This window comes from Taudactylus pleione, unplaced genomic scaffold (genome assembly GCF_031769625.1).
Source record: "Taudactylus pleione unplaced genomic scaffold, aTauple2 ptg000251l, whole genome shotgun sequence".
Lineage (NCBI taxonomy): Eukaryota > Metazoa > Chordata > Amphibia > Anura > Myobatrachidae > Taudactylus > Taudactylus pleione.
Window position 1 is genome coordinate 5,712,521 of NW_028284653.1, and position 15,151 is coordinate 5,727,671.

Below are 15,151 nucleotides of genomic sequence, written 5' to 3' on the forward strand. Positions count from 1 at the left end.
TGGAATGCATAGACATCACCAGACGCTGGGTTTGATCCCTGGTGATGCTGTGCCAGGCCTCTACTGCAAATGTCTTCAGTTCCTGCTTGTTCTTGGGGCATTTTCCCTTTAGTTTTGTCTTCATCAAGTGACATGCATGCTCAATCGGATTCAGGTCAGGGGATTGACTTGGCCATTGCATAACATTCCACTTTTTAGCCTTAAAAAACTCTTTGGTTGCTTTTGCAGTATGCTTTGGGTCATTGTCCATCTGCACTGTGAAGCGCTGTCCAATGAGTTCTGAAGCATTTGACTGAATATGAGCATATAATATTGCCTGAAACACTTCAGAATTCATTCTGCTGCTTTTGTCAGCAGTCACATCATCAATAATTACAAGGGAACCAGTTTCATTGGCAGCCATACATGCCCATGCCATGACACTACCACCACCATGCTTCACTGATGAGGTGGTATGTTTTGGATCATGAGCAGTTCCTTTCCTTCTCTTCTCTTCCCATCACTCTGGTACAAGTTGATCTTTTTCTCATCTGTCAATAGGATGTTGTTCCAGAACTGTAATGGCTTTTTTAGATGTTGTTTGGCAAACTGTAATCTGGTCTTCCTGTTTTTGTGGCTCACCAATGGTTTGCATCTTGTGGTGAACCATCTATATTCACTCTTGTGAAGTCTTCTCTTGATTGTTGACTTTGACACATTTACACCTACCTCCGGAAGAGTGTTCTTGATTTGGCCAACTGTTGTGAAGGGGTTTTTCTTCACCAGGGAAATAATTCTTTTGTCATCCACCACAGTTGTTTTCCGTGGTCTTCCGGGTCTTTTGGTGTTGCTGAGCTGTCCGGTGCGTTCTTTCTTTTTAAGAATGTTCCAATCAGTTGATTTGGCCATACCTAATGTTTTTGCTATCTCTCTGATGGGTTTGTTTTGATTTTTCAGCCTAATGATGGCTTGCTTCACTGATAGTGCCAGCTCTTTGGATCTCATATTGAGAGTTGACAGCAACTGATTCCAAATGCAAATGCATAATTGATAATGAAATAACAAGGGAATAGCCCACACCTGTCCATGAAATAGCTTTTGAGTTGATAGTCCCATTACTTTTGGCCCCTTAAAAAGTGGGAGGCACATATTGAAACTGTTGTAATTCCTACACCGTTCACCCGATTTGGATGTAATTACCCTCAAATTAAATCTGAAAGTCTGCAGTTAAAGCACATATTGTTTGTTTCATTTCAAAACCATTGTGGTGGTGAATAGAGGCAAAAATCTGAAAATTCTGTCAATGTCCCAATATTTATGGACCTGACTGTGTATATATATATATATATATATATATATATATATATATATATATACACACAGTATTAGAGCTCCTGGATATGTATGATGTATATGCTGCTGCCCTGAATCCATCCCTCCAACAATGTATATCGCAAATACAAGGCTTTGGGGAATAACAATGCTTTCAGTCTGTTGCTAAATAAGGGATATCCCTCCCCCTCTGTTTACCTTCTCTGCCCCATGAATCGCAAATAATCATGTCCCACATAACAACATTGCAATTTTGCACATCGGTGTATAACAATAAGCATTCATAATGCTAACTCCACGTTATGAAGGATCGTTCATATTTGCCCAGTTCCTCTCATTAGAAGATACCATCCATATTTTGCAACAGTACAGAGTCAGACATGAGCATCTTAGCCTGCAAATTAATTCACTTCCTTATAAAAACTGGTAAATGTTCAAAAATAGTCACGTGAGCTCCCAAAACTCCATTTGTACAGCATGCCCACTGATTTGCACTTAAATTAATCTTACAGTTTAGCATGCTAGGGTGAATGGCCATAAACACTGTATTAACTCCCTGGAATGTTGAACACAAGTAGAGCCACAATACTATCACTTGTAGCCTTCCTTTGCATGACTATTTATTGGACACAGACTTGTAAATGCACATTACTATCTCTGTGTGAGTTTGCTTATTTCATGTATATATACCTATTATAGCTATGTTATAAACATCGGAAGATTCTTACAGCATAGAGAGAAAAGGAGTTTGGGCAGTTATTAGTTTCACAAAAGATTAATATGGAATACCATGTATAAGAAATCCTGTGTTACGCTATATTATTTATTTATGTAGCACCACCCAGGGCTGTACAGAGGATATTTACATTCACATCAGTCCTTCACCTGTTGGAGCTTACATTCTAGGGTGGGCAATACAGTAAGTGCCCCCCCAGCTGCTGTTGAACTACACTTGTCAGCATGCCCTGCAACAGTTTTAGCATGCCTTTATAGCAAAACTCTGGCAGGGCATGCTGTTATGTGTAGTCCCACAACAGCTGGAGGGCCACTTATTGCCCACCCTAAAATTGATCAGGAATTGAGCTGGTGACCCCAGCACTGTGCAGCAGCAGCAGTACTAACCAATGTGCTACTGTGCTGCACTGAACACGAATACAGCATTTGGTAAGCTGTGTGCCCACTTCCCACTAATGGGGGCTATCCACTTAGCGATTTAAACAAGCGATTGCACAATAACGATGTCGTTATTGTGCAATCGCTTGCAAATCGCGCATGCATCATGCATGCATCGGGCATGTTTTGGACGGAAGCGACCCGCGATGCGCGTGCCTGCGGGTCGCTTCCGACATCCGACATCGCCTGTACATGCAGGTCAACCTGACGATCTCATCAGGTTCTGCATGTGCGGGGATGAGGGATGTGCCGGGACTGAACGAGTGAACGTTCAGTCTAGGCACATCACTAGCTATACATACGACAGCACAATTGCAATGTCACAATCGTGCACTCGTTTGTATATCGCTAAGTGGATACCCCCCATAAGTCAATTGGTATGTAAAAGCTAGAGGAAAATAGGGAAAATTTAAAAATATGTGTAATTAGCCAATATGTAATCATAAACAAATTCACTTGGTAAATGTTTTAATTTCTTACTAACAAAAAAATTAATCTACACAGATTTCAGATTCCAGTAGCACCAAGCATATCTATTTTTCAAGCAACCATTGCCAATTCTTTTTCCATTGCTATTGTTGGATTTGCTGTGGCCTTTTCTGTTGGTAAAGTTTATGCAATCAAGCATAACTACACTATTAATGGCAATCAGGTAAGGACTATTTTTCAGAGCAGCAAGACAAACTTGATTTGTTAAGTTAGTGAATGTGAATGATGGAGTGAGAGGAACATACAGTAGAGAAAAGTCAGAAAGATTGATGCTAAATGACAGTCTATCTGTCCTATGTATCTTTAGGCCTTTTTATTTGTGAAAGTCTAAATTGCTATTTAAGAAACTATCTTCAAATATTCCACCAGAAAATTGCTGCACATTCAAGAGTAATTGCACTACAGATGTCTAATCTTATTAGTACCACTATTTTATTATTGTGATTTTTAATATTATAGTTCTGCAATCTGGTGATCTGTTCACATTGGACGAGTACATTGAAACATTAAGATTAAGCTTATGATGTTTTTATAAAATTGTTAAACTTTATGAAAATATTACATTTTGATTGCTGATTTTTTGTGATTTTATGTCTAAAATTGAAGATGAATTTCAAATTCAGATTACATCAGAATGTGTCTACTTACAGCCATATTGTGGTGATAGAAAATAGGTGTTAAATGTATTTAAAATTGGAACCCTCAGTGAATGGCCTCACATAATTAAGTTGTGTTCAGACTGTTATTTTAATTTATGGCAAAATAATATATTGAGATGTGAGTTGTTTTAACAACCTTTCAATAAAGGTGCATTGTGCATATTGAGAATATGAGCAGGACCAGGGCTGTACCTAATACCAAGGCTGTATACTAATGCCGCCTTCATATATCACCGAATCAATCCCCACATGCCTTCAAGCCTGCCCTTTGCATTGCATCTTTCACCAAGGTCAGGTGTTTTTAATATATACTTGTTATACATACAGTATATATAGTAGAAAAAGGAGGGGGATTTAACCCCCTATTGTACCTCATCACACTGAATAATACCTGCAACAATATATGAAGACTATATGGTCATAGAAATATGGTCAGCTATACTTTACACTGCACTGTCACTCTTTTTCCATTTTCGTGTGATGCCCTGGGGGGGTCCTGGGCTGGACGTTTTTTGGGGTGCACTGCGCCCTGGACGTGAACCCCTTAGTGTTAGGGACTGCTGGTAACAGAGAAGCCATGACGTGGCCCAGCAGCCTCCCATGTATTTGCAAATGCATGCAACTAATATCTCTGAATTTCTATGACCATATAGTCTTCATATATTGTTGCAGGTATTATTCAGTGTGCTGAGGTACAATAGGGGGTTAAATCCCCCTCCTTTTTCCACTTAGTATGACCCCTCCCTTTCATGCACCTGATTAGTACTGCTAGATTGATTGAGCAGCTGCCATTTTTGTTTGTTTGATACAGTATATATAGTTTACTTTTCCCAAATAGAAAAAAACAGCGTAATTTGCATTTTAAACATCACTGTGAACCTGAGAAAGATACAGTATGAAGCAGGTAAAATTCTTTATGCAACTACTACTGCCCCCCTGTGTCCAAGCAAAGCAATGCTTTAGCCTCTAACACCTGGAAAATATCTAGGACTTTGGGCTGAAAAAGGGGTCTATTCACTAAGCCTTGGAGAGAGATAAAGTGGAGAAAAATAAGTATTACAATCAGCTACTAACTGTCATTTTTCAAACACAGTATGTAACATGACAGGAGCTGATTGGTTGGTACTTGTCTCTTTCCAAGGCTTAGTGAATAGACCCCAATGTTTTTAAAGTGTTCCTGTATTTTGTTCTGTGTTGTGTGTATATATTACCTTTTTTCATATTTTCTCTATCCAGATTGTATTGCTGAAGTTATATTATATACTGTATAGTATGTAGTCACTCCTTAAGGATTGCTTTATTTACACATTTTCTTTTCCCATGCTTTAACTGTGATAGTTACATGGGATTAAGATGCACCCAGTATAAAATACATATCAACCTTGAGTTGCATTGCTTTTGTAACCCATGTCAATGGTTGTTAGTGTGTATAGGCATTGCAGTGTTGCTAGAAAATAATTGTTGTAATATTTCAATATCTGCTACAGGAATTAATAGCATTTGGAGTGAGTAACATATTGTGTGGGTCATTTAAAGGATTTGCTGCAAGTACATCTTTATCAAGGTCATCTGTACAAGAAAGTACTGGAGGCAAAACCCAGGTATTAAAAGTGCTACCATTTATTAATAACTCATATCTAAAATAAGAAATTATGTACTAGGTATATTAATTTCAAACAGGTCCCTCAATATACAGATACAATTAAGACTTTATCAGCAAAAGAGTTGTATCTAATTATTTTTCTTTCAAAATCACAAAAAGTGTTGTTTTTACAGTCTGCATTGGCAGGTAACATTGTACTTATTTGCCTAAAAGATTATTATACACTGAAATGACAATCATATAGCATTGAGCATAGCATTGTGTTATTTGCAGTGAATATATAACACATTATTCCACATACCAGCCTGTGGGACTGATTCAGCTTTGGAAATAGAGTGAGATATCTCACTCAATTGATCATCTTGGTGAAACCATGCTGCACTGCAGGTGGGGCAGATATAGAATGTGCAGAGAGAGTTAGATTTGGGAGAGAGGTGTCCAAACTGACATCTAAAGTGCAGTGTAATAAAGCTGTGCAGTATTTGTGAGCTACATACAAAAGCAGCCAGTATTTACTCCATATGCAAACAAAAAAATTTATGTATTTATACCCCTTGCATTGCAATATGGTTTGTCCAGGTTCACAGTTAAGTGCTAATTCTCACTCTATTCCCAAAGCTGAATCAGGCCCTGTGTCCCAACATAACACTTGTCTGCACCCTCAAAATGTAATGTTCTCTCCTATAATGTATTTGCATTAGGAAGCTGCCATACAGATCCGACTTCAAGTATGAAGTGGGAAGAGAATGGCAATACGATTGCACAGAATTTGGGGATATATTCAAATGACATATTTCATAGATGCTAAGCCAACTGACTAAAAACATGAACAGTGGAAGAAGACTAAGGGGTCTATTTACTAAGCAGTGTTAGGAGACAGAGTGAAAAGTGATGTCTGTGATAAGGTGCCAGCCAATCAGCTCCCAACTGCCATCTCACAGGCTGTGTTTGAAAAATGACAGTTGGGAGCTGATTGGCTGGCACCTTATCACTTTTCACTCTGTCTCCTAACACTGCTTAGTAAATAGACCCCTAAAACCAATGCATACAGATGTGTCCTTATACACCTGAAGTCTATATGCTATACGGCACAATATGCCCAGCAAGACTGAGACACTCAGAGAGAAGTATTGTACTGTATGCATCTTATACACATTGCAGATGCACTCACAGTGTACTACAGATCTGCTAGGTTCAGTAGCGGCTCCAGACACGGGCAAGCCGGTCCGTCGCCCGGAGCGCTACAGTTTCCGGAGGGCGCAGGAAACGCCCACCACCCGCCCGGCGCTATAAGACATATTTAAGCACAGGGGGGAGGGAGCGGAGGAGGGAAGGGGCGGCAACACAGGACGGCGCTGGGCGCAGCGCTGCCTAGCGCCGGCCCTGGCTAGGTTGTGACATTGACCACAAAGGAGTTGGTTTTATACACATACAAAGTCACAAATTAAGCACAATGGAACTTGGTGTAAGAAAGCCGCAGACACTACATCATACCCTCTCTTATGGATTCAAACTTAGTCGCACACAGATGTGTCACACATCATATTGATCAGTGTAATCTAGCAATATAAGTTTGTCACTTCCAGTTGTTTTATTTACACAAATAAGATGCACATTTTGAGCGAGAAAGATGCTTGGCATGGCCGAGTCACCTAGGACCTGACGTTCTGTGACGGGCTATTTGGCGCGACTGAAGCCACAGTGCAAAAGCGCACATCTGTAGTGGGCATGCCCAATATTGATGTTAATTGCAGACATTTCATTGTAAATTGGCCTATAACTGAACATTATTCAGTAAAACCATAATTAGTTAAAATTTTGTTTAACTATAAAATGAATAAAGGGAAAAGTTTATATGGTCATAGACGTTGGGTATGCGATGCTGGTGCTTGGGATCCCTGTGGTCAGAAACCCGATGCCAGCATCCCGACAGGGGAAAGATACCGGCTGCTATCAGTAAGAATTTTAACCCTTCCCCTACCCCTAAACCTAACCTTCCCTCCACGCACCCTAAACCTAACCTCCCCCCTAGTGCCTAAACCTAACCCTCCGCCCCCAGTGCCTAACCCTAACTCTCCTCCACTAGTGCCTAACTCTAACCCTTCCCCTAGTGCCTAACCCCTAACCCTCCCCCTAACCCCACTCTTACCATTGGGATGCCAGCGTTGAGATTCTCTGGTGTCAGGATTCCAGCATCAGCATTCTCAGCGCTGGCATCCTGCATGCTGAGATATAAACGGGTATGGTTCAATGGGTCTACATTGTCTAGATAGACAGTGTTTAGGTAGGCAATGGAAGATAGACAGGCAATAGATAGACAGGGACTGAAGGTCGACAAGGTCTGAAGGTCGACACACTAAAGGTCGAATGGTAACAAGGTTGACAGGTGCTGAAGGTTGACAGGCAATAGGTTGACAGGTACAGAAGGTCGACAGGCAATAGGTCGACAGGTATTAAAGGTCAACAGGCAGTAGGTCGACAGGGACTGAAGGTCAACAGGGTCAGAATGTCGACACACTAAAGGTCGACTGGTAACATGGTCGACAGGTATGAAGGTCGACAGGCAGTAGGTCGACACTCATATAGTCAAATGGTCAACACATTTTTTTTAGGGTTAGTGTCAGAGTTAGGCACTTACTCTGATGGGTCGACTAGTAACAAGGTCGACAGGCAGTAGGTCGACACTCATCATCAAATGGTCGACACTTTTTTTTTTTAGGGTTAGGGTCAGGGTTAGGAACTTACTCTGATGGGTCGACTAGTAACAAGGTTGACAGGTATAAAGGTCGACAGGCAGTAGGTTGACACTCATAGTCGAATGTTCGACACTTTTTTTTTTTTTAGGGTTAGGGTTAGGGTTAGGCACTTACCCCGATGGTTAGGGTTAGGCACTTACTCCGACGGTTAGGGTTGGTTAGGCACTTACCCCGACGGTTAGGGTTAGGCACTTACCCCGACAGTTAGGGTTGGTTAGGCAATTACTCCGACGGTAAGGGTTGGTTAGGCACTTACCCTGATGGTTAGGGTTAGGCACTTACCCCGATGGTTAGGGTTAGGCACTTACCCCGATGGTTAGGGTTGGTTAGGCACTTACCCCGACGGTTAGGGTTAGGCACTTACCCCGACAGTTAGGGTTGGTTAGGCAATTACTCCGACGGTAAGGGTTGGTTAGGCACTTACCCTGATGGTTAGGGTTAGGCACTTACCCCGACGGTTAGGGTTAGGCAATTACCCTGATGGTTAGGGTTAGGCAGTTACCCCGATGGTTAGGGTTAGGCACATACCCCGACAGTTAGGGTTAGGCACTTCGGGTTAGGCACCAAGAGGAGGCTTAGGAATGAAGATTAGGGCAAAAAAACAAACAAAAACATGTGTCGACCATTTGCATGTCGACTATCTGAGTGTCGACATGTGGCAACCATTTGCATGTCGACTATATGAGTGTCGACCGGTGGCGACCATTTGCATGTCGACATGTGGCGTCCATATTCATGCCGACTAAGTGGCGGCATGTGCCGACCATTTTCATGTCAACTAGTTGAGTGTTGATATGTGTCGACCATTTGAGTGTCGACATGCGCCGACCATTTTCATGTTGTCTATTTGAGTGTCGACATGTGTCAACCATTTGAGTGTCGACATGTGTCGTCAAATTTATCATGTCAACTATTCGAGTACTGACCTGTGTAGACCATTTGCATGTCGACAATATGAGTGTCGACCTGTGTCGACCATTTTACCAACCTGCGTCAAATATATGAGCGTCGACCAAATGACCCTGTCGACCTTCAGTCCCTGTCGACCTTCATACATGTCAGCCTTGTTATCAGTCGACCATTAGTGTGTCGACTTTCTGACCCTGTCGACCTTCAGACCCTGTCGACCTATTGCCTGTCGACCTTCAGTCACTGTCGACCTATTGCCTATCGATCTTCTGTACCTGTCGACCTTCAGTCCCTGTCGACCTATTGCCTGTCGACCTACAGTACCTGTCGACCTTGTCACCAGTCGACATTTAGTGTGTTGACCTTCACACCCTGTCGACCTTTAACCTTCAATCCCTGTCTATCTATTGCCTAAACACTGTCTACCTAAACACTGACTATCTAGACAATGTAGACCTAAAGACTGGATACCGATGTCATAGTGATCTTAATATTTATATTTCTGGAAGTGTACTGAGATCCAAATTATTGAAATATAAAGGTTATATAATATAAACTATTATATTCCATTTATAGTAAAAGATAAGTCAATATATTTTGTTTAAATGTATATACACCATTGCTAATAAAATGAATTGCAAATCGTTCTTTTTTTTTTTTGCATTGCCTTCTTAGTGAACCAAAGCAAACAGTGTATTAAAACAATAATTAAAGCAGTTTCCATATAGTATACAATATGTAGCCATGTTGATATAATATATCAAAACTACTATAGTTTATCACTTCTACTGTACTTATCTCCATGATAATCAAGCATTTTCCTGGTCTGTCAAGCACATTACATGCCTCACTCGCCTGTCAGGGCAAGAAGCCAGCCATTGAGTGACAGTGGATATTTAGTTGATGATTTACAGACGGTGGAAGTTTAATGACAGTTTAGGAGGTATGTTTTCTTTTTTCAAAGCCCAATTAGGTTAGAATAAAATAAAAACTGGTGGTTTTTAGTTTTTTTTTTTTTTTTTACTTGATTGGGTATTGAAAGCAAACATAAACCACCCCCTTCCTTGCAGCAGACAGGTGTTGCAGTAGACAGGTTTTGTAGTAGACAGGTAGTTCATAAGGCACACATCCACTAAAAGACCTCAAAACAACTGCACGATTACAACATTGTAATTGTGCAGTCGTTTGTCAGTCTGTGCTGTGCCTACACTGAACGAGCAGTCCACTACCATGCTCAACCTGACGTTATCGTCAGGTTGACCGGCATTTTCATGCAATGATTGATGTCGGAAACAACCAGCAGGAGTGCGCATCGCTGGTCGTTTCCGACATAAAAGTGCATGATTTTTGCACAATTACTGAGTGATTGCGCAATTACGATGTCGTAATTGTGCAATCCGTCAGTATTATTGCTGAGTGGATGTGTGCCTTTAGAATCAGATGGAAGTTTTACACACTCCAAACTGAGCGCTGACATGCGGAAAACACAAAGAAAATGCTGCAAGCATGGAGCTCAATAGAGCACAATGAAACATATCTAGGTTAGTAATGCAAGATAATAAACCAAGCACAATTTTCAGGCTTTGTTGTCCATGGTATAAAGGTGCAGACGTGGCTGCATCTGTATGCTAATGCCGTGGCTGATTTCGTCAAAACCGAGATGCCCACTTACAGCTCCTTGAGGCAGTACACATCCATCTCAGGGCCTGATTCTGACCCGCTCGCGAGCGCTGTACGCTCGCAAGCGGGTCGATGGTGCCGAAGTGTGCATGCGCATGATGGAGGGAGGTCCGTCATGCGCATGCGCGAGACCCGGCGAGCGACGGGGTAGCCGTCGCTCGGGGTCTTGCTCCAAAGGGGGTGTGCTGTCAATGGTGAGTGACAGCACGCCCCCTTTGGTGGGCGTGCCGGGAGCGTGGCTGCCAGACGGAGGCGTTCCCATGGGAACGCCTACCGTCTGGGTCCGGCCCCACTGACATCACTAGTGATTTCAGTGGGAGTGATTTTGGCTCTGATAGAGCCAAAATCACTCCAGGGCTTGCGGCAGCGAGACCCTACCGCAGGGTCTCATCGCAAGCCCGATGGTCGCGATGGTCTTGACCATCGCGACCGTCATCATGGACGCTCGCTATAGCTGTGGGTGGTAACCCACAGCTATGCGAGCGTCCAAGAGGCCGCTCCAAATTGAGGTAGGAGGGCCCTGATTCAGAGCGAGCGCTCTGGTCAGAGCGTCCGGCTCTGAATCAGGCCCTCAGTGCGATGCACCATCGGACACACTATTGAAACTTGCACTAGTCCTATGGCAGGTGCGGTTTGTCCATCTGGGTATAGCCTACTGTGTGAGCGGTTGTGCATCAGCGACACATCTGCCTCTACCTAGCCAACCCCCCCATTACTTCCCAGGAATGCCCACTAAATATTGCACTTACTGTGTCCAAATTCATTCTGCACCTCATTGCGGTAATAATTATGATGCATGCGCAGTGTTACTTGGAAGCATACACAGTACTTAAAGCATCGGCCAACTACACTATCAGCATATAGAGTGTGACTGTGAAACAAGCCCTATGTATAATTAGTGAATATGTGTAATCATTACAATTAATCATAAAAAGCATACATAAAGGAGTACTTACCATAAAAATAAACATATACTTGCTACAAGAACAGTATAAACATAAGAAGTACCACTGGTATATTCTATGTTTGAATTTCAATGCTCTGTATTATCACATCCTTCCTTTATCCCTTCATTGAGAATAGTGAAGACAGTACCTTGTTTGTAACCTAGCAACAAACACAGCTAAAGCTATAAGATTGTTAGTACTCATGCTCTGGGGGTATCATATGTAAGTAGGGCTTTTTAGGGATCTATGCAATTCTATGCGATGGACACTACTGTATGTGAATTCTGGAACAGCACATCACGATCATCATTATTGATTTTTGCTTTGCACCCTATAGAGGTGCTCAAGAAAATGAGTGATGTTGAACTACTGTAACGTAGTATACACTATGGTAATGTGCACAACTCCCCATCACGACCTGCCTTCTCACTGAATTAAATTGACCTCTAAATCAGATATGATCATTACCCTTCATGATGTTAATGATCAAGCAAGGATTACTCATTTTATTTATATTGCGCATAGGATCCTATGATTACATCAGAAATAAAATGAATGATACATACTGCAGGAAAATAACAAGTTTTTTTTTCATTATATATATCAAAAAATATATAGAAGCATCAGGTCATTGACATCATTAATAGTGTCAAGCTCTCCTTTAATATACCGCTAGAACTTTCCCATGGAAATACTTATAGGGTTATATGTTACATACTGCAAATAAAATGTCTGGGGTAATGAATTATATCTCATTATCCCTGAATATTAACATAAAATGTTGCATTTTACCACAATAATGTTCTATATTATCCTATCACAGGTTGCTGGCATAATATCTGGCTTAATTGTTTTGATAGTGACATTGGCCATTGGATACCTCCTAGAACCCCTACCAAAGGTAACTGTCCTTTTTTATTTAATTATTAAATAAATATTATTAACTTAATTGTATTGTGCAAATATCATGATAATCCCATACCAAGTTGATTAAATGGCAATAACATAAGAGGAATATTACATGTAATATTAACCTACATGATACATTTTATACCTAGAAATATAATGTTGGTGCTACCCACTGATTCAAATATATATATATATATACAGTATATACCAAACTTATAGAAGAAAAAGGAATCAATTTCAAATCAGGTGCACTCAATTCCTCCCTGATACAATTTTAGTCTAAAAAGCAATTCTTTATTAGGTATATTTTAAAACACAGGTATAATTTTCTCTATCTAGTAATGAAAATGCTGCTTAATATTCTGAAAACTTTAAATCAATTAATCATCCATATGCCCTTAAGTCATATATAGTGAAATATAAAATCCGATGAATAGTATAAAGATACAGGGCCTGATTCAGAGCCGGACGCTCTGACCAGAGCGCTCGCTCTGAATCAGGGCCCTCCTACCTAAACTTGGAGCGGCCTCCTGGCCGCTCGCATAGCTGTGGGTGACCAACCACAGCATATGCGAGCGGCCAAAAAGACGGGCTTGCGACGAGACCCTGTGGTAGGGTCTCGGTGACCGCAAGCCCTGGCACTAGTGATGTCAGTGGGGCCGGACCCAGACGGGAGGCGTTCCCATGTGAACACCTCCGTCTGGCAGCCACGCCCCTGGCACGCCCACCAAAGGGGGCGTGCTGTCAATCAACATCGACAGCACTCCCCCTTTGGTGCGAGACCCATAACGACGGCTACCCCGTCGTTATTCGGGTCTCGCGCATGCGCACGACAGAGCTCCCTCCGTCATGTGCATGCGAACTAGGGCACCATCGACCCACTTGCGAGCGCTCAGCGCTCGCGAGCGGGTCTGAATCAGGCCCACAGAGTGATAAGAAGAAAATTATGTGAATAAAAGAACATTACAAGCAAGGCTGTGTGCTGTCTTTATTCATATATTATTTATTGTATGTGTTTTACTCCTAAAGTAAATCTGCAGTCATGAATGATACAGAATGTAACTGTTTCTTGTCACACAGTCCAAAATTAGAGTCTACTGTTCTATTTGGTACAATTTGTAACTGTTCCACTACCCACATTCAAGTATCCATTTAATTGTTACTAAGTCACATTTAATGTGTGACTGAAGTGGAAATTAATTTTCAAATTCAGTAATTCGATTGTTAGAGGTAATTCAATAATAAATATTCATGAACAGAAACACTGCTGTGCAGTAAGCAATTGCTGTATATATTCAGCCTCATTCAATTCCACTGCTATGCAGTAAACAGTTGCTGTATTTCTTAAGCCTGATATATGTATAATAACAATAATATACTGCATATTTATGTGTGTGCAGCAAATAAAACAAAGGGGATTTTTTCATGATTTGATCCAAGCATTTAAGCCTGCAGCCCAGCATCGAGGGACCCCATTTTTCTGCAGGTCCCTAACACTAGCATATATGCCGAGCACATCATTACATTGCAGGTAAATGTACTTACTTCCTAGATACAGAGGGGCACATCTATACAGGGCCTGGCTGTTAGCCACACCCAACTAGGCTTTTTATAGCCTTAATTGAATGCTCCCATGATAGCACAAGGCTAAATTTTTGAACAAAACAGAAAAGGAATCTGCCCCCGCTCGGCTTTACCCATATCATACATGGTACCAGCAGCATGGCATTATTAATGCCATAAATGTATATATATAACAATGTAAATGTGGTCCAGCTCTCCTGTTATAGGTATGTACTGGGCCGGGTGCCCACACTAGATTACTCACATACATCAGCAACGGGGTGCAGCACTCCTGGCTCTTGAAAAATGACAATATACCGGTATATAATAGGCAACGTTTCAGTGCTCGTTTAATTAGGCACTGTCATCAGGCTATAGATATACAGTACACATACAGAGCAGAAAACATTTGTTGTGTTTATTCAGCCTGGTATATATACACATACCGATAATCTGCTATGTTGTAATTGCTGTATCTGTTCAGCCTTATACAATATCACTGCTATGCAGAAAACATTTGTTGTATTTATTCAGCCTGGTATATATACACATACCGATAATCTGCTATGTAATAAGTAATTGCTGTATCTATTCAGCCTCATACAATATCACTGCTATGCAGAAAACATGTGTTGTATTTATTCACCCTGGTATATATACACATACCGATAATCTGCTATGTAGTAAGTAATTGCTGTATCTATTCAGCCTCATACAATATCACTGCTATGCAGAAAACATGTGTTGTATTTATTCAGCCTGGTATATATACACATACCGATAACCTACTATGTAGTAAGTAATTGCTGTATCTATTCAGCCTCATACAATATCACTGCTATGCAGAAAACATGTGTTGTATTTATTCAGACTGGTATATATACACATACCGATAATCTGCTATGTAGTAAGTAATTGCTGTATCTATTCAGCCTCATACAATATCACTGCTATGCAGAAAACATGTGTTGTATTTATTCAGCCTGGTATATATACACATACCGATAATCTGCTATGTTGTAAGTAATTGCTGTATTTGTTCAGCCTTATACAATATCACTGCTATGCAGAAAACATTTGTTGTATTTATTCAGCCTGGTATATATACACATACCGATAACCTACTATGTAGTAAGTAATTGCTGTATCTAT

At 41.1% G+C, this 15,151-nt stretch overlaps 1 protein-coding gene across 1 annotated transcript in view; it reads left to right on the forward strand.

The window, feature by feature from the left end:
* LOC148515262 (chloride anion exchanger-like) overlaps positions 1-15,151 on the forward strand; it is an 84,306-nt gene that overhangs the window by 38,779 nt on the left and 30,376 nt on the right. The window contains exons 8-10 of the mRNA XM_088480252.1: positions 2,989-3,136; positions 5,120-5,233; positions 12,351-12,428. Coding sequence (XP_088336378.1) covers positions 2,989-3,136; positions 5,120-5,233; positions 12,351-12,428 — 340 coding nt within the window. The remainder of the gene's footprint in view (positions 1-2,988; positions 3,137-5,119; positions 5,234-12,350; positions 12,429-15,151) is intronic.